Source organism: Mastomys coucha, unplaced genomic scaffold (genome assembly GCF_008632895.1).
Source record: "Mastomys coucha isolate ucsf_1 unplaced genomic scaffold, UCSF_Mcou_1 pScaffold20, whole genome shotgun sequence".
NCBI lineage: Eukaryota > Metazoa > Chordata > Mammalia > Rodentia > Muridae > Mastomys > Mastomys coucha.
In genome coordinates this window covers 65,268,496-65,293,692 of record NW_022196903.1, presented here as the reverse complement: position 1 = coordinate 65,293,692, position 25,197 = coordinate 65,268,496, and the positions used below count along the sequence as shown (strand labels likewise).

The window sequence follows — 25,197 nt, the reverse complement described above, 5'->3', positions numbered from 1 at the left end:
TCAAAACTACTTAAAGGAAGCAGATTTTAGCCACTGTCCGTTAAATGTTGATTTCTGAAACACTTCATTTGAACTCAGGCTTGACAGTGCATGCCTACACCATCATGAGTCTAGAGAGGATCATTGGAAAAAGTTACTTGGTTATATGTTTTCAGAGTTTCCACCACATGCCTTGTGTACATGTTGCAAAGGAAAAGTGACCACTGGGCACTTCTTAACCACATTGCAAGCATCGTAGTGATCACTAACAAATATACTCTTATTTGGTCCTTAGAGCAGTGCATTGGGCACTCTTTGTACTCTTTGATGTTGATCCCATGTTACTGATGAAGACTTGTGTCTAGAGAAGACTGAGTTTAGTAGTCTAAACGTAGCTTGTACTCTAGTCCAGGAAGTTTTCCTGCAGGCAGGGATGTCTCCTTAGCCATCATCCTGCTTGGTCAGAGTTGTGCCACAGTGCTGCTACTGCTTATCTCTGAAACAAAGCTTTTCTCCTCCATTCCATGGATTTTACCAAATCAAGTTTTAGAGATAGGTGTATGCAGATGACTAACCTCTTTGCTTTAGGCTAATAACCCTTCTACCTAATACAGGCTTTGTGTACCAGATTTCAGTTGCGTTTGTGGTTTTTTTTCTTGTTCTTTGTTTTTTGTTTTATTTTGCCTGTCAGCCAAGTTAAAAAAGAAATTCTAGTACATTTATTTGATCTGAGCTAAATGGGAGCAATATTTAAACTTTATGGTCCTTAGTTCTTGGGAAATTGACAGGAGACTAGGTTTCCTTCTCTTATGATTAAGGGCCTGTTGGATTTCACATGTGACGTTGTAGGTCTTTAACTTACATTGTTTTTATCTCCATCCCTCTGCCCCCCAAGCCTTTGAGAAGGAGTTTCAGACAAGTGTTTGGTCCAGGCTGTTGTAAGTAGCTATTAAATAGTGACGAGAAGACGAGTCCATTTTTGGCAGTGTGTCTTCTAGCATTTCAGTTCAAGAAAATTCTTGTTATGGGTTTTGCCTTATTGAGAAACTTTTACAACCCAGTCCTTCTGTAAAGTGCAGGTCTGCTTCCTTTTCTTCCAAGTGTTTATCGGTACATTCCCTGGTTGCGTGGCAAAAGTAATTAAGTTTAAGGGCATGTTGTACTTAACAAAAATGTATCTTAAAACTCTAGAACCAAGTTATATTCAGTGAGGTTAAAGCAAGAACCAAGTAATTAAAACCATGTTTACATCTGGGCTTAGGGATCTTGAGGGTTTGGGGGGGCTCTTTTGTGGTGGAGTTACTAGGCTAAATGCAAGTGAATTTTAGGTTGTATGCCACTGTCCATTTACTGTTCCTGTAAGTCTAGCCTTTCTAGACTTGTAGTTGGATGAAGGAAAACAAGGTGAAGGCTGCTTAACATTGTTTCATCTAGAAAAACACTGTAACAAAGGGATTTTAAAGGTTAAAAAAAGCGATATAGAGAGTAGTGGACTCTGAAGAAGTTAAGGTGAGGACATTGTTAAATAGTTATTCTGTGACAAGTGTCTTTTGAACCTTTCTAAGTATCCTATTGGGTAAGTTTTGGTGTTTGTTTAATGTAGGAATTGAGATTTAAATAAGCTAAATAACTTGTTCACTCTTCTCTCCAGACCTCAGGCAGTGGCTTTAATATTCAGTTAGAGTGAGGTTAGGGTACTTTATTTTGCATGTTTCTTTGTGTCTGACACCTGGAACTTGTCTTGGTAGTTAGTATGTGTTTAAGTACTTGGATGAATAAATGAAGGTCTTAGGAGGCCTTTTCTTTTACTATAGGGAAACAGAGGAATAACTTACTAATGAGGCAGTGGCCATTTCCTAGTTTTAAGGACTTCTTTTATCTAACCCTACTGTTTCTTCTTCAGGGTGAGAAGACATTTGCTTGTTGGGAAAATCCTCTACCCTGCCTCACCTACATAGGTCTTCAGCTTCTTTAAGTGTGCTTTGAGTTTTCTGCTCCTTCCTTTGGCTATCTTTAGCAAATAAGTATATACAGTTTCTTACTACTGTTAGCAGTTGGATGCTCTCTGTCCTGTTGTACTGCTAGAACTGGAAATTTGTGAATCCCACTGCCAGTGTAGCTATGTGAAATTAGAAACTCATAGCACAGTACAGTAAACACTGCTTACCTCTTATAATTGAATGTTAGGTTGTAAGATTTTAGAGTAGCCATTGCACACATACATATGTGCACACTCACTGAATTCTTTTTAATTTATGCAATGGTGAAACTTCTAGTGAAGTGCTTTATGCATTGTAGAGCTGACACTAAGTCACATATAATCAAAGCTTCTATACTGACACCTCCATTTTCTATGTTCCTACTCTGAACTTGGAAACATTTTTCTTGGAAACATTTTTCAATGGTTTTATGATTAAATACCCAGGTATGAGATGAGTTTAAACCAAAATTAGTAGATTTGGAGAATAGCTTGATTAGATGTTACATTACTCTTTGTATCATACAGACTTTACTGTTGGGAGAAAAATTAGCTTGAAGTATTTAGAACTATTCAAAATCTGATCAAGATATTTGACAAACTGATAGGTACCACTTATACTCTATTAAAAGCAAATGTGGAAAATACAGGTAGTGAACCATAGTTAAGCATAAATAACATTTGTTTATATGCCCATGAAAAGAACATGATGGAAACCAGGTAGATTGATCACCTCATAAACTTGTGTGAGTTACTTTAGTTATCTTTGCATATCATCTGATAGAAATATTGGTAGAACATCTTGAAAGGAGTGCCTTATATTTGATAGCTTGAGACAGGTTTCATGTACTTAATTTGTATCTGAAGGAGACCTTGAGCGCTAACCCCTTGCTTTCTATCAGCATGCCTGATTTTAACTCAGGACCTCAGGCATGCTGTACAGGCAGCCACTAGCTTCTAAAAGATATATGTGGTTTTGATAGGAAACTAAAAATTGTTGAGGAAAGCTCATAAGTTTTAGATTACAGTACATATTTTGTACAAGTCATCTTTTTTTTGAGCCAAAGCTAATATGAATTTTAGCCAAACACAATCTAATACTTGAAAGTCACATAGATTTGTCCAGCCTTTGGCATGTGCCCCAGGATATTGATAATGCAACCCAACAGAAAATTTATAAAATAGTAGAGCTTTTTAATTATTTATTTATTTTTTTTGTTCTTTTTTTAAAAATCATGATTGTGTTGTTTTGGGAGTTGAAATTTGTAGATGGTGATGCCATTTTGCAGTTTAAAAAAATTGGACAGTTTTCAGTATGTAAACTTTTTTGTAAATTTTTCTTTTTTTCCTTCTAAGTACTTCAAATGTGAGAATTCTTGTGTATTTTTTTTTTAATTAGGTTATCTGAATGGGTAATAATTGTGTTACTAAGATTTGGGAATCCACTTATGTGGTTTTTCTTTTTTTTACAATTTAAATTTAGTGAGATGTATGTTACTACTATCGTTTTGAAGCTAGTAAAATAAGATTCAGAGAATTAAATTTAGGATTGAGAGGATTTTTTAGCCAGTGTATTTTTTTCTTTTGAGCATATGTATATGTTATATGCATGTGTGTGGTAGAGACCAAGGTTGATGAGTGCCTTGCTTATCACTCTCTGCCTTACTCTTGGAGATAGGGTTTCACTGACCCTGGATCCTGCTGACTAAAGACTGGCCACCAAACCTCCAGATCCTCCTGTCTCTTTCCCTCCACTGGAATGATAGGCACATGTTGTCTCAGCTTTTTATGGTGTTGAGAATATGAAATCAGTCCTTATGCTGTACCTCAGACTCCCCAGGTCTTTATCATTATACATCATACAGAAAAATTGTTCTTGACCTGAGGTTGAGGTTAGTTAATGATTTTCTTATATTCTCACATTGATTTTATTCATGTAAAATCATTCTAATAAAGGTTTATCAAAGCTGGGAGTCAAACCCTAGATCTCTAATCTATACTTTTATTTATGGTTATCTTTTTTATTCCATATTTTGATATACAGGGAAAAAAAAACTGTTACTGGAAGCTGGGTGAGACCTAAGGCTGATATGGACAGATTAAAGCCTCTGGCTAGGAAATAAGAACATGGCAGTCTTTGAACATGAAGTTGGTGTTAAAAGTTGTGTGCCACTGTTTGAGTGCTGAGACATCTCTTTAACCCAAAGTCTTAGTGAGTTTTTAAAAAGATACTATGTAGACTACCAAGGTTTAGTATCAGAGTTAGCAGTATTGAGGTGGAAATTCATTGCCATCTATGTAGATAAGAGAAACAAGATAGGAGACCAATTCAGAGAGAGGTTGTTGATTTTTCATTTTAATAATTTGGTTAATGATTAGAAATTGTGTGCCAGTGATACATGATGGTAAGCAAAAGCAGACACAGACTTTGACCTATTAAGAGTTTATATGTCAGTCTTTCACAAATAGCCAACTGTGCATGAGCATTAGGAAGAAAAGGTACAGATGTTTTCATTCCATCTACCACAGCAGATGTTGGCTCTAGTAAGGAAAAACGTCTTCAAAGAAAGGATTCTTTAGCTTTTAGCAGGTGAGTGGAAGCGAATGAGCTAGTGATCTCACTGTTGAGGAGTAGGAGTCATGAGCATATTCCATAGATAAAAGATGAATTGAAATTCCAAGTGAAGAGACTGGTTTGTAGGAGGGAGAATTTTAAACAAAAATAATTTATCTTCTGCATTGCATATTAAGTGATTTATTGAAATCTGCTGAAGAAAACTAAGGCTCTTGATTAATAACTTGTAGAAATGCAGAGTGTTTTTAGCACATTTTATAACCTTTAAGATTTTGTGAATAATTCCTGACTCAGGATTACTCACCTGCTTTGGGTTTGTGGAGTTTTCTCGGTTTGCTTGTGGTTTTTGTTTTGTCTTAATAGCTTTATACAAACTGTAGTAGTTACAGTGTTAAGGTTCTCAGACTTATTTTGTGTGTCACAAGCATAAGGCATTGTTTGGAATACTTGGAAAACTTTCAAGGATAGTTTAATATTCATATCTGAAACTGTATGGGCTGCGAATGTAGCTCAGTGATAGAGCACTTGCCTGAGGTTTTGCTCAGCTCTGGAAAACACAGAGGACAACAACAAAACCTTTAGAGATACGTATTTCCCTCTGAGTAACCACAGAAGTGTTAGGCTTCTCTGAGATGAATTTTCCAGGTTAGTTGAAAAGGATCTTGAAGAGGGGCTGTATATATAAGGCTTTGTGCTAAGTTCTTCCTATACTGAGGAACTCTAAAGGTGGATTGTGATAGTGGATAAGTCGTCTTAAACCCACTTTTAATGTTGACAGAGAATTACAATGCAGTGGGATAAGTATTTCTTTTGGGTTTCAAATTGCTTCTAACTCCCCAAGATCATACTCTAATTAGCATAGGTAAAACCCTTCAGTTTGGGTTCTTTGAGTTCCAGGCTTTCAGAGGTTATCCTTGAGGGCGCTGACCCTAAATGCTCTGGACTTTTGCACCCCAAAGTAGTCTGAGAGCCAACGCTTGATCCCTGTGTTATTATCTATCATTAATATTGTAGGTTTTGAAACTGAGGTAGCATACCTGGTAGAAACATCATGCATTCGAGTAGGATAATGGAAGCATAGAACTTCAGCATTCATAACTGAGTTTGCTTTGTTGTGTTTAGGTGTGTGTGGAGTTTGATGGGGAATCTTGGAGGAAGAGAAGATGGATAGATGTCTACAGCCTTCTGAGAAGAGCATTTTTAGTAGAGCATAACCTGGTTCTGGCAGAACGAAAATCGCCGGAAATTCCTGAGCAAGTTATTCAGTGGCCTGCAATAGTAAGTAAAACTTGTGATTCATTGAACTGACAAGTAGAGAATATTTAGTCCATTTTGGGCGAAACAAAGGAAATATAATGTCCCTTTGAAACAGTAGTGTGTAGTGTAATATGTGTAGCAATATGGAAGAGTTAGGGGAGCTCTCCAGACCTTCTGCCTACCCTGGTTGGAACTCTGTGGCTCTAGGCACGTCCCATGACTTTTTAGGGCCTTTTTAGAAATCAGGATGGAGGTAGAAAGTAGCAAGACAGATCACATAGATCTTTCTTTGGTTTGGCTAGATGGTCAGCGTTTGAAGAAAATTGGGGTTTGCTGCTGATTTTTTAAAAAAAGTGTGGCAAGTGTATTTTGACAGGCAGCACTGACTGGACTCAGTGGACATTAATAAAAGAGGACATGAGGGGTGGGGGGCAGGAGTGGGAAGAGGGAGCTCAGAATGTGTTGTAGCTTTAAAGACTGTTAAACCCATATGAATTTACCTACATTGTAAATTATGGAGCAAAAGTGATCTCTTGATCTGGAGAGACAGACTAGATTTCATGGAATACAAGCTGGAGCTTGAAGGAGGAAGAGTTAGGGATACAGTAGTTGGAGAAGCTGGGAAGAAGGTGAAACACTGCGAGATTGTGCAGGATGCTAGCTAGCAAAAGTTCAGATTTTGTCTCTGAGTAAAAAGCCACTCTAGGTGTTTTTTTTTTTTTTTAACAATATAGGGCTGTGGTTGTGTTTTACCCTTTGTATTTTTTACAGCTAAGAATTTTCTAAAAACATACAGTCTCTCAGAAAAACATGTATATACTTCTTTCCCACATAAATTTTTGGGATATCATGGATCTGTAGACCTGTGTGTTAATAACTTCCAAATGTACATCTGGTTTAAATTACTGGGTTTAAATAAATGTTGTAATCTGGTGGCAGGATAAATGTTAGGAAATCATTGAAGTAAATAAAAACTTAATGGCTTTGTTACTCCTTTATGTGTCAAAACTTGTCAGTTCTTGTTTCTAGAATGATGTTGATGTAGTTAAATGACATAACAGTTTTTTGTTCTATTTTTTGTTTTTGTTTTTGTTTTTAGATGTACAAATCTCTACTAGACAAAGTTGGTTTGGGATCCATAACTTCTGTTCGGTTCCTTGGAGATCAACAAAGTGTATTTGTTTCCAAAGACCTTTTGAAGCCTATACAGGTAAACTATTGGAATGGTATTTAACATGCAAAAAAGAAGTTCTTTTAATGTGAGACATCAAGTACTCTTATTCATTGCCCTTGTGCATGTGCCTTGTAGGGAAGAGATTTAACAAAGTTGTATAGCTGCTCTTATATAGCCTGAGGCTTTGTGCTGTCTCTTCAGAATTAAAAGGATAATGGTATTACATTGATGATATGTGGTGTGGAAAAAGGTAGGAGGTGATAGGAAAGTGATTTTTCAAAGTTACTGTCTATATAGGTATGCTATGTGCAGTCCTCATTCATGAGTCTTAGCTTTCCTATTTGCTCAAATGTAGCTATAACCCCCAGTTGCTGTTATTACTCATGGCCCTGTGTGGAGTTCTACACAGAGCAACAGATTTCTGCTTCCTAATGCCAGTCTCTGCTGAAGTCACACAGAGATAGTCTTCTGCGTTTTTATTTCAGCTTTGATAATGTAAAGAAATTTGATTCTGCAGCTTAGTGATACTGTTTCTTTCCCACTCCATTTTCATCCTCCTTTGCTTCCCCCCCCCTTTTTTTTTTTGTAATTTCATTATTTTAAGTGTCAAATGTTACAATGCTGTCTGGTGCAGGAAAGTATTGAAGAAGGAAATATACATTAGATAATAAGTTTGGTTTAGCCATGAGGTTCAAGGTTAATGGATCTACAATATACCAAGTAAGATATCTGTCTTTAAATAGATGTACATACAAGATAAAATTGTTGCCTATTGATTGGTTGATGAAATTGTGACTAGAGGTTCATAAAACCCCTGTATTTCTTCTCAGAGCAGTTGTTCCATGTTCCCTAGTTCAATGATCTTAGCAATTTGGTAGTCAGTTATCACCATCAATGGTAGTTACAGTGCATGTTCAATCAGTTTGCAGAACTCAGATCTTTTTTACAACATAAAGCCCTTGGATCTTGCTCATAGGTGATTGGTAAGAATTTGCTAAAAGGGAGGAGTTGCTAACAGTGATACAGATGTTTTACTTTCTGAGTAATAAGTAGTTTTTCATTTGTGAGTGTTGCGTTTAGAATTTACATCTTCATGTATCCTAGCTTTTTAGTGAAAGAATTCTTAGGTTTTTTTTTTTTTCTTAAGACTGAAAAATTCAGGTTGAAATTTTTATTTATTCTTAGGGAAAATGCCCTGTGACTGTCAATATAATTTACTGAAGGGAATATAATATGATTCTGTTACTTTTTGCTAAAGAATGGTCAAAGTTCATTTCTTTAGGGCATCATTTTGTAGCTAGACACTTCTGTAAGCTTCTATGGTGGAGGATATATGATTTACCTACTTGCTCTAAAGTAATGTAGGTTGCATCTGAGAAATTCTTTGACACGCAAAGTTGAAATTGAAACTCTTGGTTTGCCTTGACATTGAATATGATAACCTGTAAGAAAGGGGTTTCTGAGCCAGCTGACATATTTCTTGGGCCCTAAAAATCTTCTGGGTGAACTAGAGTTAGTCTGCCTCATTGGAGAGCCCTGTGCAGCTGTCTTTGTTGTTTTGGAGTAGCAATTGGAGATTCAATTGTAATAGCAATAAATGCATTAAGTAATAACACCTACATCTGAATGTTTATCAGGGATTGACTTTTAGCATTTATGGAGCCTCTAGATTTTATCTGATGTTACTAGGCCAAAGAAATGTAGTTTTTTTTCTAGCATGGCCCTTTACTCTGAGACTCTGAGACTAGTTGTTTACAGTGGGAGAAATGAGTGAGCCATTCTTGGCTACCAAATCATAGGAAAAAGCCTGAAGGCCTGCTATTCGAGGGCTCTGTGCTTAGCAGGTTTTTTTCCCTTTGTCCTGTTAGAAGTTGGGTTTGGTAGGTTATTCCTATTGACAGTTTCTGTATAAATTTATCATAACTGGATATCCACACAAAACCAGAGAACTGTGGAATAGTGCCAAGAATAGGGCACTGCCAAGGACGGAGTGTCTCAGAAGAGGCTTACTCTGGAGGCCTAGGCTATTCATTCAGATTTTCTGTTTGTCCCTCTACCTTTTATAACAAGAAAAGTGCATTTAGAATACTAGTTAGATTACATGAGTTTGTGTGAGATAATTTTAAAAACAATTTTGATGAACTAACAGTATGCACCTGCCTTGTGTATTTTCTGGTTTTTTTCCCGTCCATAGGGTTTGGGATATAGAGTATATTTAAATTTGGAATTACCGGTTTGATTTGTATATTATTTTCATAACCAAAATTATGTCATGTTGACTCCTAGTGTATTTTTTGAAAACAAATTATTTTTGTTGTGTCTGAGTCTGTGCCAGTTGTGTGAGTGCCCTTGGAGGCCAGAAGAAGGCATTGGATTCCTTGGAACTGGAGCTAGCAGGCTGGGAAGAGCAGCAAATGCTTTAACTCCCAAGCCTTCTCTCCAGCCTCCCTCTCATGCTTCATCTTGTATCCCTAACTTGGGTGATTTAACTGCAGTCTGTTAAATACTTGTAATTGTTTAGTGGTTGTGACTTTTTGACCTATTCAGTTCACTGGAGTTACAGTAGTTTATTTGGTACAGTCAAATGGTTAGTAAATACTGTTTAATCTGATTGAACCAGTTTGAAACATTCAACCCTTAACCTTCATAAACAACTCTTTTGGGTCTTTGATTTTACAGGATGTAAATAGTCTTCGGCTTTCCCTTACTGATAACCAGACAGTCAGTAAAGAGTTTCAAGCTTTGATTGTAAAACATTTGGATGAAAGCCATCTTTTACAAGGTATGTAAATAATCTGCTGCTGACAGTTCACAAGTTAGCCAGTGATAGGCCTATAAGAAGCTAGGTTTTAGACTTTCCACTTACTCTTCATTGAAAGAAATGTAATTTTTTTTTTGAAGGAAACTTTTTTTTTTATTGATGTTTGAGATTGGAAATTTCTTTTGAATTTAAAATCTTTTTAAATTTTGTTTGTTGCTTTGTATATGGTACTATGTGACCAACAAGTTTCTTTTTGTTTTGTTTTGTTTTTTGTTTTTGTTTTTTTTTTTTAATGCTAAAGCTCCTGGAATTTTGAGAGTTCAGAGGTGGCACTTAACAAAACCCAGCTATATTTTGGCATAGATTTGCTGTATTTGGAATTTTTGGCATATGAAGTTGATATGATATTTGGGGGCTGGGCAGTGTTGTCTCATGTCTTTAATCTCAGCCCTTGGGAGGCAGAGGCAGGGTGATCTCTGAGTTTGAGGCCAGTCTGGCTACACAGAGAAACCCTGTCTCAAAAAAACATTAAAAAAATAAAAAATAAAAAAGCCATTGTGTGGTAATCTATTTTTTTTTCTATTTTTACTGTTATTAGTTTCTCAGTCAGCTTCATAGCCATAAGCTTTTGCTTTAGTTTCTTTTTTTTTTTAACTCTTTAGCAGTTTTCTTATAGATTCTTACATTAGATAATTTTAAAACCACAAAGGATAGTGAATTCACTTTTGATGAATTGTTTGGTACTTCTTGGTCCTGTAGAATATGGTAATGTATATTGCCACGCCTAGGAGAGAGAATGGAATTCTTTTCTCTCTTTTTTTTTAAGGTGACAAGAATCTTGTTGGTTCAGAAGTAAAAATTTATAGCTTGGATCCATCTACTCAGTGGTTTTCAGCAACTGTTATACATGGAAACCCATCCTCCAAAACTCTTCAAGTCAACTGTGAGGAGGTAAAAGCAGTTATAATTGATGTCATCCTACAGTGTAGGATACTGTGCATAGCAGCTGTATTCTTGGTGCTAAACCCTTCTTTTATAAAACATTAAAGTTAGAAATAAAAGGCATAACAGTTGTAAAATGAAGTTATTTATATGGTATACTATTGCCATGTCTTGTTAATTTCTGATTATTGTTCTTAACATTTACATTTCTTCCAGTATCTTTGTTTTATTTTTTTAAGATTCCAGCACTGAAAATTGTTGACCCAGCACTGATTCATGTTGAAGTTGTACATGACAACTTTGTGACATGTGGTAAGACACACTGATTAAACTTTCTCCTTTTTATCTTTCTCACATTAAGTGAAAAAGGAAGCCTATTTACTCAACTATTCTGTATTGTAGGTAATTCCGCAAGAATTGGAGCTGTAAAACGCAAGTCTTCTGAGAATAATGGAAGTTCAGTTTCTAAACAAGCAAAATCTTGTTCTGAGGTAACTGATTTATTTTTGTTACCAAGTGAAACATTGTTTAACTTTAATATTGCATGCTAGTCTTTAATGGTAATGGAGCAGTTTGTTCTGTTCTTCTGTGCTCTCTTTGCTGCTGCTGTTACAAGTTCCAGATCTTGGCCATAATTTCTTATTCAAGCAGATGGAGATAATATAAGTTTTGGGTTCACTATTTTGGGTGTCTAAAAGTTTCATTTTTTTAGTTATTTGGTTAAATTTTTCAGCTTATGACAATTTTACTATTAGAGTTGGTTCTGAAGGTAATTGAGTTGTATAGTTAAATTTGAAATTTGCCTGGCACGAGAGGAAGGGAAGAGCCTTGGGATTGTGAGAAGGTTGTTGAAATAGGACCCTTAGCTTATGATGATGACTTGCATTGCTCATTTGTGATTAAGCATACCAGGTGTATTACCTTTTCAGAATAAATGGCTCAAAAAATTGGCTTTTATGGATGCCATGTAAGTTCACATGTTTTATTTACTTCTGAAATACTCTTTGGGGGTTTTTCTCATTTTGTCATTAGGACCTGTTACAGGACAAATAAATTTTACAGTTTAGGTATTCAAATGCATATGTGTGAATAAATTACCACATTATTATGTTCTGGGTTAGAATTCTAAAGTTGATTAGAATGATACCAAGTGGACTGCTTAAAGGATTTAAGAAGAACCCTTAAGTATTAGGGTATTGAGGCGTGGAGAATAAAGTCAAGGAAAGAATCTAGCTATGGTTCTGGATCAAGGGCAGAATAGACTACAGGACTAGGATGTGCTAATTTGGGAGTCTATGGCCTTTACTGCACCTTTGGTCTGTTCAGACAAGAATTTTGGTACTTCATCCAGAGGTTCCTGAATCAAGGTGATGAAAACCTTTCTTTCCTTGCAAATGTCTAGGCTTGAATCTATTTAGTTTGAATCTCAGATAGTTCTGGGAAGAATGAAGAGGTCATTGTAGAAATTAATTAGAAATTAGTATTATGTTTCTTCATTTAATTTCAAATACACCCATCTATGAAACCAGAAAGATGGTTTATTTACTATGTGCTAGATACATGGAGGACAGGAGGCATGGGGAGAGAGGAAGCACCTTCAGAAGTGGAAGGGATGGATGCCTTAGTTTAGTCTTGAGTGTTTGGTGTGATTGGGGAGGGCATGACAGTAGAAATATGGGCACTGGTTAGGTTGATGGTGTTAGCTTCTGTAAGTGGGTGTGAAGTGAGGCAGTAACCTAAGAGGGTAGCATTAATTTGGCCTGATAAAAGACTAGATGTTAGGACTGAGTAAGTAGGGGAACATTCAGTACAGTAACTGAACACTGAACAGTATGAATGCTTGCACCTTGGAACACACCAGTTCTAGTTTACAAAGCTCAAATTATGTGGTCGGGTTATCATGTATAGTACTGTGTAGTTTCTCAGTATAAGAGGTTACTGAGCTGGTTAGAGATCCTTAGTCTAGAAGAAATGGATAGTAAGTCTTTAGGGAAGAAATATTAAAGGACTATAAACAGAAAATGATTGCAGTGCATCTTATGGTTATGCTCAGAGGGTCTTGCTTGGTAATTCAGTGTTGTAAAAGTGGGTAGAATTATATCCCTGAGAATTTGACAGTGGAGGAATTGTTGACAGTCTGTTACAGAAGTGAGTAAAGGTCGGAATGCTACCTGTTCTAGAGGAGCTTACATAGAATTGTGATGAGAATGAGTGTCAGGTGGGGAAGGGGTCAGGGAATGGGAATGGTATTCCTTGTTTGGACATTAGAAAGATTGTCCTGATGTGTTGACAGAATTGGGGTCAGTAGAGACTTCTTGGGGGTGTGTGTCATTTCTCTAGGGCGTGGCTAGGGCAGTTAAGCCTGGTAAACAAACACTTTTAAGGAGGCACTTGCTGGTGCATAGTAATCCTCTGCCTAACTCCCTCTGGTAAGGAAGGAAGCAGGACTTAATCTTTGAGCACATCTGTACTATCTATTCATGCTCAGTAAGTTTGTGTGATCTTGAACTCATTGTTGGGCACAGTAGAAACTTTAAAGTGTAAGCCTGAGCTCTGGCCTAGAAAAACATTATTGATCTCTACATGGGAAACATGTAGAACAACATTCCATATTTTAAAAATATCAGCGTTCGTCAGGCACTTTTGTTGTCCCAGTTACTTAGAAGTCTGAGGCAGGAGGATCAGACTTGAATTCGGGATATAGTGTGATATGCTCATTGGATGTCCACATTAAGTTTGTCATCAATATAGGTGAGCTTCTTAGAGTAGGAGACTAACAGAAAAATACCAACTTTAGTACTTAAACTAAAGTCATGCTACTCTAAAGGAAATTGGAAGTGTTGATTTTTATTTGAGTATTAGAGGCTTGAGCACAATAAAGTGCTATTACTTTAAAATTTATGGTTAGTCAAGAAAAATATAGGGAAGCAAAGAAATGTTAGCCATTGCTCTGAGCACCTTCCTCTTGCCCTTCCTTTCATGTATTACAGAGGCCTGGTGTTTGATTCCTTGTGAATATTTGCCTGTATCAGTATTCTTTTATATTCTTATATTCTGGGTGATTTTATAATTGAGAAAGTTTTAGGAACACTGGCCTGACCTAGATTTTACGAGAGCTGAAGAGGTAAAGGAACTAATAAAAACAAGCAGTTACTGTAGATTTAAGTGGCAGGTGAGTACAGTAACATACTTGGCACCATTATCCCAGTGCTCATACTTCGCAAATACATGGCACTGGCACAGGCTTACTTTTAGGGTGGTCTTTGGAAGACAGGAGCTCAGGATTAGGTAGATGAGACGTTTGGCTGTGGTGTGGTTAAGATAAACATGTTTGCCAGTGTGACATCTGGCTCCTTGAAGGTCTTCTCTGCCTAGCAGACTATTCCTCAGAGTATGACACTGCTTGGTTAATTGGGAGAGTCTGCTGAAGAGTGTGAGCCAGCAGTGACTTTTTTAGAATACTGTTGTACACTCAATTATATTATCTCCGTCTGCTGGCAGGGAGGAACTATTGCCATGACTGGTATAGAAGACCTTCAGGGAAAACTCTTCAGGTAAGAAGAAACTTTGACCTTTGTCAAGTCAGAGGCCAGTGCAGAAATGTGTGCGTGAAGATGGGTTGTGGATCGAGAGTTTTGTCCCTGTAAAGTGGAGTCTTAGGCAGGTTATGGAGAGGTGTTCATTCTTCATTTTCTAAAGAAAAAGCACTTACAGTTAAGGCTGATTCTGTTGCACAGTGATATAATTGAGAACATCTGTACAAGATTTTATTGCTTTAAGAGAGATGTCTAAAATTGATTTTCCTGTGTGCCAAGTACTGTAGTAAATGTTACCATTACTGTATAAATAGGAACAGTGGCTAAGAAGTGCCAAAAACTTGATTTCAAACCAAGGTTTGCTATCAAGGAGTCCAGTGATTTTACCCTCTGTGCTGCTGCTGTTACTTTTCTCCAAATCCTTCCCTTTTTGTAGTGAATCACCATTGTAAAAAGAGCATATTCCTCCTCTTTACCATTTTCACTCTATCTCCCCTTCCAAGGAATATTTACTGCATACTGTATAGGAAATACTGCCTGACTTTTTAAGTAATTTCTAACACTTACCTATAGCTACGTAAGAAGATGAGACGCTGCTGTGTTTGTCATCCATCTGGTCATTCATGCATCACTCCACTAGGGTTCAGGAAATAAAAGAGCGGGCCTGTGCCCAAGTGTACATTGTGAGGACACTGAGAACAGCTCAGGAAAAGAGACTTTTACAGTGTGGCAGATGCTGTAGAAGGGGCTGCAGTAAAACTAAGGAGTGGCTATAGGATACTATTTTACAGTGAGTAACCTGAAATTTTGAGGACATTAGTCAATTTCAGGTAAGAAGATGGAACCACCCAGCCAGTGAAAACAGTTGGCAGAAGGAATAGCAGGTACAAAGCCAATACTAGAAAAGGCATTTAGCATGAGCATTTGAAGAGAAGCCAGTTCAGTTGAAATACTGTGGGCAGAGAGGATTCCTGATATGGGAGTGATAGTTGCCTGAAGACTGGACCATATCTGATTGTAAAGCTTGGTCTATGATGGGTAGGAGCAACAGGATTGGGATTGGCAAGAATGAAGAAAAGTCAGACTAGTCTGGGAGAAACATAGTAGTAGTGTCACAGAAATGGGAAGAATCAGTGGATGCATTGAAAATGGAGGCATGTTTGATTGGATGTCGGGAATGAGGAAGATGGGGAGTTTCTTGACTTAAGTAGATTGATAGATATTATGCAGAGTAAAAATATATGTATCTGGGCTGGTGAGATGGCTCAGAGGTTAAGAGCGGTCCTGAGTTCAGTTTCCAGCAACCACATGGTGGCTCACAACCATCTGTAATGAGATTTGATGCTCTCTTCTGGTGTGTTTGAAGACAGCTACAGTGCACTTACATATAACAATAAATAAATCTTTTAGACAGAGGGAGTAGGGAGGGAGAGAAGGAAGGAGGGAGCACACACATGCGCAAGAGTTCTACTCTGGAGGATAAGGGTTGAGCTAACTCCTCTCAAAAAAATGTATTCTATAGTTTATAATCTAAATTTTGAAGTATGTTGGTTTTGGAGTATAAGAATAAACATTAGGGAAAAAAAAGAATAAACATTAGTCCATTAACTCTAGATGTATTCAAAGGAAGGGAGATGGAAGAGATAGTTGATAAAAGGAAACCTTGAATAAGTGTTTTTAATGACTTGGTAATTCAGCTTTTGGAGACTACCGATTTAATAAGTGATTATCAGAGAATGTATGAAAGTATAGGCAAAAGCACCTTTAAAAAAAAGCTAATTTCTTTATTTAAAAGATTAGGAGACAATAAAAATAAAAAATAAAGCCGGGCAGTGGTGGTGCACACCTCTAATCCCAGCACTTGTGAGGCAGAGGCAGGCGGATTTCTAAGTTCAAGGCCAGCCTGGTCTACAGATGTTCCAGGACAGCCAGGGCTACACAGAGAAACCCTGTCTTGAAAAAACCAAAAAAAAAAGATTAGGAGACAAGCCCAGAGGTATAAAGGTGACTGACCCAGGAATGGAGTCAATGCCTCTGCCCTAACAAGCAATACAAAACCAACAGGCAATCAATGTGTAACCAAAGTTGAGTTGACAAAAATAGTGTCAGAAAGAATCAGATACTTTAGGACATAAAAACTATTTGAAACAATGCCAGAATTTTTGATAATTAAAAAATTCTTATTTTCGGGTGTCTTTTATTCTGTGCTAGATAGTCTTCAAGACTGCCAGACTAAATGAGAAAATGGTTTCTGAGTAGACAGCATTTAGTGTGTTGACAGTTGTTAGGTTTTAAAAACTTGAGGAAAGTTCTGTGTCATAGTTGAGATGTTACTAGGTTTGGATTTGGTGAGTGCTGAGGTAGTGGCAGGATGACGTAACTGAGGCATAGGACTGATGTGCAGATGCGTTTCCCTGGTAAGATGGTAAAATTAGGTAGACTGACTGCACAGTCAGCCATACAGAAGTGGTCTAGAGTTTTTTTGGTTTTTGTATTTTTCTTCTCGTGGTAGGAAATTTTGTTTCTACAGCTAATATAAATATGTGGATCCATTATTTTTACTTTTACAAAGGTAAAATTATATGGAAAGGGAAGGGGGAAACATATCCTAGCTTTTTCCCATAGGCCAGTCATGACTTAATATTTTTTCCAGCTTGAGGTGACCTTTGTGATGAGCCACATAAGAACAAGAATCGTGTCCTCAATCTTTATTGCATTGCCAAGGCTTTTCGTGGTACCCAGTAGGTTCCATTGCCTACAAGATTCCTAAGTGGTCTGGTCTCCTGCCAGTCTACGCAGTAAGTGCGTGGTGGGCACTCAAGTCACGTCCAGACGATTGCATGTGAAATGGCTATCATTGAAGCTGTCACCTAAGAGTTCACCTATATGCATTTCATTAATAAAGCAGTTGCCACATCCCTTCCTCATACAGTAACAGAGTTCTGAAAAAGATCACCTTGTAATTTTACAGGATTACTTAAATTTTGTGAAAAATAGAGTGCTTTATTTATAGATATCACATAAGTCTCCTTGGTATTCAATTAATCACTTGTTTATTCTGCTGGTCTTTATTTGGCAATGGTATTGTGCTTACTTAGTATTAAAGAAAGGAAATTACCTTAAATTTCATTAACATATGATAATTCCCCACTAGGTACTTTGTATTTAATGTCTGCTGGTTTGGTATCTTTTAGGCCTCTCCCAGTGTGTGTCCTGTACAATCTGTTCCCACAACAGTGTTTAAGGAGATCCTGCTTGGCTGTACTGCAGCAACTCCATCTAGCAAGGACCCAAGACAGCAAAATACTCCCCAGGCAGCCAATTCTCCACCTAACATTGGAGCAAAACTTCCTCAAGGGTGAGTAGTGCTTTGTTCAAAGTGTTCAGTCATAGAAATAAATAATTTTATTCACAGCTCATTGTTTCTGTCTCTGATATTCCTGGGGTGTTTTCATAGGAGCTCCTTGGGACAGGTTGACCAGAGGCCCTCAAGTATTAGAGGCACCCAAACATGGATAAAAAGGGTGTGAATTGGTTGTATGTAGAAGACTTTGATCAGTGGGGGTGTGAAGGAGAGGGAGGCATGGTTACAGTGAGAGTTAGCCTAACATGCATTGAACCCCAGTGATAGTCAAAATGTGGTTATGGAGGAGAGCTGAGCATAGATATATGAAACTAGGCTTGCCTGTCAGGTCACAAGTGAAGAAAACAGTGTGCAGGTTGGCATTTTAAAGTAGACGGAGGGAAGGATCTCTTGCGAGGGAGTGGTGGCTTGTATATGCAGTTGATACAGACTTGAAGAAAGTCAGAGTGACTTTAATATAGAAAAGTCAGTTTGGAAGACAGCTGTAAAAAAGTGTGGGACAGAGTACATTAATTAGCTTGGAAAAAGTGGATGGCAGCCTGGAATGGAGCTGGAGACAGTGCCCAGTATTGGTTGGCTTATGCACAAGTCTACACACACAAAGACACACATGCATGTACTCACGTGTATATGTATGCTTGAAGGGTGAAACAGTAGGAAATTTAGTGATATCCAATCAAAGATTTCTAATTTAAAAGTTTAAATGAGAAATACTTCTAGGGTGAAATCCTGGATTAGAAACAACAACACCGCACTTGGGAGGCAGAGGCAGGCGGATTTCTGAGTTCAAGGACAGCCTGGTCTACAGAGTGAGTTCCAGGACAGCCAGGGCTACACAGAGAAACCCTGTCTCGAAAAACAAAAAGAAACAACAGCAGCAGCAAAAGAAATAGTATAGAATTAAGAGTTTTGTGTTTGGCTAGACAGAGAACTCTAGTATAAATTCCCTAATAAACAGTGAGAGGGGACTAGAAGGATGGCACAGGGGCTAAGAGCACTTGTTCTTGTAGAAGACCTGGGCTCAATTCCCAGCACCCACATGGTGGTTCAGAATCATCTATAACTCCAGTTCCAGGGGAATCCAAGGGCACCAGGCACACAGGTGGTGCAGTGCACATGCATACATTCAGGCAAAACACAAAAAAGAATAAATCTAATAAAAATAATACATTGTGTAAATATATGGAAATTTCAAAGAACAAATAAAAATATTTTTAAAGAAGTAGTAAATAATAACTTTACATGTGCAAGTAAGTAATTAATCAGTCTTACTTGCTTTGGATCCTGGCCACTCATGGTAACTTGTTATTAATAGCAGAACAAGTGTTTTATGCTTCCTGTGGTTTGTAGTATTAAATTTATGTTTCATATTTGAGGGGATTTCTATTAGTTCTGAGATATATTTAAAGCTTTATGTTGATATATGTGCCTGCCATGAGATTGAGGTTTCAAGTTTTGGTAAGCAAGAATACTAGTTTTCTCTTTCAAATTTAATTTGACACATAAAAATAACTACATTTCCTAACTGCTATCTATACTTCCTTTCCATATGATAATGCTTGTTTTGAGCAAAAGCTAAGATTCATTTTGCTGTAAGAAGCAGAGGTCATCAGCCTGCAGGGAGCATTTAGAATTGCATTTTTCTGAGTGCGTAAGATACTTTTCCAGAGCCACAGGTGGATTGTTCTCAGCCCCTGCTCACAGAAACCTTTCTAAAATTTTCTATCACAACAATTTTCTTTTTTCTGGCTGGTTGCTATAGCAGCAATCTGTATTGTTTTTAGGGTGATGAGAGATAAGAGAGATCTAGATGCTACTTTTTCTGTTCTGTTTTTCAGATGTCATAAGCAGGATTTACCAGAAGAACCTTCTTCCTGTCTAAACACAAAACCTGAAGTACTGAGAACAAAACCAGATGTCTGCAAAGCAGGATTACTGTCTTCAAAATCTTCTCAGGTTGGAGCTGGAGACTTGAAAATTCTGAGTGAGCCCAAAGGTAGCTGTATCCAGCCTAAAACAAACACTGATCAGGAGAGCAGACTGGAGTCTGCTCCACAGCCAGTCACTGGCCTTCCAAAGGAGTGCTTGCCTGCAAAGACTTCCTCTAAGGCAGAACTGGACATTGCCACCACTCCTGAACTGCAGAAGCATCTAGAACATGCAGCTTCCACATCCGATGACCTTTCAGATAAGGCAGAAGTGAAAGCAGGTGTCACTAGCCTTAATAGTTGTGCAGAAAAGAAGGTCGAGCCTTCAAATTTAGGTTCCCAGTCACAGAATTTAAAGGAAACTTCAGTAAAAATAGATAATGAAAGCTGTTGTACAAGAAGCAGTAATAAAACCCAGACTCGTAAGTGTTTCAAATCTCAATTGGTAAATGATCTGTTTCTTCCCTTGTAGTAAAAATATGAGAATGACTAGAAATTTCGCCCTGTGGGGTAGTATAAGTTTTTATTAACATTTTAATGGCGCAGGGACTCCATACTCTGACTTAAAATGTGTCATCTTTTTTTTGGTGATTTATTTGTCTTCATATTGTTGTGGTCTTTGTAGCATCCACGTTGGGGCAGAAGAGGTGGGACTTTGTGCTCTCACACAGGTAGTTCATATGAATGTCCGTTATGTTGTGTCATCCCTATCCCCTGTGTTCAACAGGGGTGGAAACACTGAGCACAGTTTCTAAGGTTAGGTCTTGACATAATCAGTTTTCAATCTAAGTGCTCTTTGTGCAGAGAAGATGGTACACCATGGTTCCTACTTCCAAGTTAAACATTCTTTTTTTTGTTTTTGTTTTTGTTTTTGTTTTTTGAGACAGGGTTTCTCTGTATAGCCCTGGCTATCCTAGAACTCACTCTGTAGATCAGGCTGGCTTTGAACTCAGAAATCCGCCTGCCTCTGCCTTCCAAGTGCTGGATTAAAGGTGTGTGCCACCACTGCTCGGCTGAAGTTGAACATTCCTAATCCAAAAGTTCATAAATGTTTTAAATTCAGAAACTGTTTGAGCCACCAACAAGATACCCCAAGTGGAGAAGTCGACTCTGACTTCAAGTTGGTAGAGTTGTACTAACCGTGTAGCACAATAAGAAACATGTGAATTGTGTTTAGTCTTGGGTCCCATCCCAAGCCATCTCAATTAAGTATATGCTATAGTCAAGCCCCAAACCAACAAATTGACAGCACTTCTGGTCATAAACATTTTGGCTAAGGATTATTCACCTTGTGCTGTCAGTCCATTCTAATGAGGGCATCATAATCAGAAGTGCTGTTACTATGATCAGAAGAAGATCAAAAGAACCTCAGCATGTCAGAAGGTTCAGAGCTGTTACAAGAAGGTAACCTTTTGACACCTGACTTGTTACTACATAAAAATGTCAGTGTGGATTTTATAAAGTTATTTAAACCCTTTAAATGTACAACGAACTCCATTCAGAAAAAAGCAAACAAAACTACAGTGTCAGGGAGATGGCTTGGTTGCGTAAAGGTGTCTGCTGCCAAGCTTGGTGACCCGAGTTCAGTCTCTAGAAGCTGCATGGAGGAAGAGACGATTCCCTTGTCGTCCTTTGAGCACTAGGAATGCTGTGATGCATGACTGCACGACCCAACCCACACTAATGTGAGAGAGGCTTCTCACAGCAGAAGGCAAGAGTGGTTTGGTTTACTTGTGAATCTTTTCTGTCTAGTGTTGGTTAAAAAAGAGAAATACCTTTCTTTGCCTAGGGATTCTTCTAACCCAGCTTTGTCATTTTTGAGGTTCAAGTTGGATAGAGCAGTTAGTTTGCATAAAATTAATTACGTAAATCACTGTTTCTTAGGAGTTATGTAATTCCCAAGAGAAAGTGAATATTCATAACCATGTATCTGTTCTATTTATTCTTCTTGAGTCATCAGTCCTCACAGCTCGTTTTTGAAGAAAGTCATTTTAGTTTCTGTGAAGAGGCAGTGAAAATCCTAGTTGAGTAAACATGTGGCAGGTCCCTGAGTAGGCTCTGGAGTTCAGCTTTATCTCTGCAGGGTAGCTGCCCCTTATCTGGACTAGAGTGGGGTCAGCAACCCACCAAGATCGATAGGTTGTGCCCATTACAGTTGCCTGTGGATACAGAAAGACTCTGGAAAAGGATTCTGTTCCCTTGCTTTACTTAGGGGCTACAAATAGTAAAATCCACCTATAATCAAGTACCTGTCTTTGTGTTCAGTTTGGCCCCTCAGAAATGTACTTTGACACTTTTGCTCTTCTCTGTAGACTAAGAGATTGCTGTCCTTTTAAAGCTTCATTTGGACAGTTTAATTTACTAATCTGTGGATACTTCCTTTTGAGCTAGATCAAATAAAATAACCTTTAGATTTCACCCACCTATAATATGTGGAAGCCTGGCCCAACTCTAAAAAGATGGAGTCTTTCAGTATCTGAATAATTATTTTTTTGTATTACAGAATATTTGATTATTGTACATAGAAAACCCAATTGTTTGCAAAATATAAAAAGCTTGGTTAGTCTGACACAGTTGGGTGTGTCCCAGAGAGATGCTATTTGGGTGTGCCCCTAAAAGCCTTCATAGAAAAGAATGCTAAAGCATGGAAAGTTCCTGCCTATTTTAAGGCAAATTGCTTGGGAAGACTTTGGGAGAATTCTCCTGGTCTTTGTGACTGGAGGCAAAATCAGCTGGATGGCCTTGAGCTGCCCCTCCTTAACAGTGAAATGGTTTGACCCCTACAGACTTGGCTTAGAGTGCCTGGCCCTCACCATGAAGGTGACTCTACTCAGTGGGCCAAGAGTATAGGGGAGGAGCTAGAAACTTCTTTTGTAAGAACTAGACCTTTGAGATCTTTCTGGCTCTGGCTTTCCCTCTCTGTTTTGTGGGGACTGGGAGAGCATCATGGAAGGAGCTCCTGGTAAGAGATAGGGATTTTCTCTGTGGGCTTATAGGAACCACAGAGAAACAGCCATTGGTTGGGGTACAAGGTGAAACAGTATGCTAGGAAAGAGAGCTAAGGAGTCTTCTTGGGTTTGAAGAAACTCAAAAGAAAGACTGGCTCTGTAAAATGGCAGAGATAGAGATGTCTTTTTTTGTTTTTGTTTTTTGTTTTGTTTTGTTTTGTTTTTTTGTTTTTGGTTTTTCGAGACAGGGTTTCTCTGTGTAGCCCTGGCTGTCCTGGAACTCACTTTGTAGACCAAGCTGGCCTCAGACTCAGAAATCCGCCTGCCTCTGCCTCCCAAGTGCTGTGATTAAAGAGCTAGCAGCTTAGTTGTAGTTGTAGCATCAGGCTTGTAATTAGATATTTTGTATATAGTTAAGAAAAGAAAGTTATCTCACTGAACTAGCATGTTTTTAACCTTAAAAACACCTGTGTTTTAATTGGCATACATACTAGTTAAACTGTTACATATTGCAATTTTTCCCTCTTTTGCTCTCTCACTCAATACAAATGCTCATTGGAGTGAGGACTGACAGCATTGTTTAGCATTTTATAGTGTGCTTTTGTTTTGAGTTTATTTTTGTCTAAGAACTTAGATAACCTAACTCCTTTTGGACCCCTAAAGAAGGTCTTTTTCTGTGAGATGCTCCCTAAGTCTCTTGAGCATTATTTGGATTGTCACAGTAATTGATTCTCTTTGTTTGCTATGACAGCTCTACCTTTTCCTTTAGAAACTCCATTAACATTCCCTTTTATAATTCTTAATGCCAGTTACCACATACAGCATAGAACCTGAGTTTACTTAGGGTTTTGTTTTTAATCAATGCTCTTAATCCTAAAAGAAGGTTGCACATGGAGCAAGTATAAGGCAAGTAATCCCTTGGGAAGGCATTTATAAAATAGCTCTAACTTTATAGACTAGCAGGAGAACAATTAGGTCTTGAATAGCTTTTGTTAAAGGTGCTTTATGACAAATACTTTAAAAGTAGTTCCTTTTTGAGCATGCAGATCTACAGAGCTGCCATTTCCAGAGGCAGGCCTGTGGGCGGAACCAAACCCTGCAGTGACTACACTGAGTTTGATTTAGAGGAGTTTTCCTGGCAGGTTGCTCTCAGCTAGCATGTAGTTGTAAGTCTGGCTATTAAATTTGGTGATTTGGTTGGCCAAATTTTTTGTTTCTTTGTTTACAAAGACCTGAACTTTGCTAGTTGTTGCTTTGATTATCTTTTCTTGGCCTGTTTTTCAGAAATTTTAGCTGAACCAAAAATAGAAGTGTCTTTGGGAATGTTGACTCTTTCTTTACTAGAATTTAGTCAAATGTTGATGTTCTATTCAGAGATACGAAGTTTTATTTCCTTTTTCTTACTTTCCTAGCCCCAGCCCGGAAGTCAGTTTTAACAGACCCAGATAAACTCAAGAAGCTACAACAGAGCGGAGAGGCCTTTGTTCAGGATGACTCCTGTGTTAACATCGTGGCACAGCTGCCCAAGTGTCGGGAGTGTAGGTTAGACAGCCTGAGAAAGGATAAGGACCAGCAGAAAGATTCACCTGTGTTCTGTCGCTTTTTTCACTTCAGGAGGTAAGGTATTTGTGAGGAAAGACTAAGGTAATCTGGTCTCTGCATACTGTTTCTTCTCAACAGGACATATAGAATATAGAAAATTATATTTTTATTATGTCTTTGATAATGTAAACTTTTCTGTATCATATTCTTTTATGCTTTTTCTCATACACCCCAGGCTAGCTTCAAACTTGTAACCAAGGATGACCTCAAACTCCCAGTCTTTCTATTTCCATTTCCAGAGTGCTGGGATTTATAGGCATGTGAAACCACACTTGACTTAATATGGTACTGGGAATAGAATCCAGTGCATGCTAAACACAAGCACTCTACCAACTGAGTTAAATTCCCAGCCCACTTTATATATATTTATATACTGAGCTAAATCCCCAGCCCTCCTTTTCATATATATAGCAAAAAAACATATTAAAAGTACATACTTTTCAGATAATTGTCATAGAAAAATACACAGGTAATTTTCTCTTTACATTTTAGTCTTTGGTCAGAAAGTTAGTTTGGGCATACCTAGTTGGTGGATTGTATAAACTGTTTTGAATCTTCACCAAAGCATAAGGAGTATCCATCTTTTGCAGATACTTTGTAATTTCTGTACTGTGTACATTAGAACTATTTTATAACACTTTGTTTCAGTTGATGACCTCGTTGCCCACATCTCTGACCCTGTATTCTGATGGGATGTCTAGCAGTAGCATTGCTGGTCAGGTGTATGTTAAGGCTCTCTTGCCAAACTGCCCTGCACAAAGGGTGCACTACTGTCCGTGCCTAGCATCGAGCACACCTGTCTGTGCTCTTTGCCAGCATGGAGGGGCATGTATATAATTTCTTGTTTTCTTTTTTATTTTCTTTCATTCAAATTTGTTTATATTATATAATTTGTGGATTTTTCTCTTTGTGTGCTGCCTCTATTTTGTTCCACTCCTATTTAAATTAGATTAATTACAATTATTAAGTACATTTGTCAGTACTCCAGTGAGATAAAGTAGGCACGTTCACTGTTTACTTCAAAGAACCCAAGAGTAACCAGAAGAAATAAATCATTAATAAACTGATGTTTAAAAAGTAGACAAGCAGATGTAGAGGCTCACAGCCATCCATCGAACTGAGTACAGGGTCCCCAGTGAAGGAGTTAGAGAAA

The 25,197-nt window shown here is 37.9% G+C and overlaps 1 protein-coding gene across 1 annotated transcript in view; it reads left to right on the top strand.

The window, feature by feature from the left end:
• Kdm3a (lysine demethylase 3A) overlaps positions 1-25,197 on the top strand; it is a 45,676-nt gene that overhangs the window by 1,889 nt on the left and 18,590 nt on the right. The window contains exons 4-12 of the mRNA XM_031382133.1: positions 5,655-5,810; positions 6,889-6,999; positions 9,643-9,745; positions 10,551-10,675; positions 10,906-10,978; positions 11,069-11,157; positions 17,397-17,560; positions 19,405-19,916; positions 23,855-24,059. Of these exons, the coding sequence (XP_031237993.1) occupies positions 5,655-5,810; positions 6,889-6,999; positions 9,643-9,745; positions 10,551-10,675; positions 10,906-10,978; positions 11,069-11,157; positions 17,397-17,560; positions 19,405-19,916; positions 23,855-24,059 (1,538 nt within the window). The remainder of the gene's footprint in view (positions 1-5,654; positions 5,811-6,888; positions 7,000-9,642; positions 9,746-10,550; positions 10,676-10,905; positions 10,979-11,068; positions 11,158-17,396; positions 17,561-19,404; positions 19,917-23,854; positions 24,060-25,197) is intronic.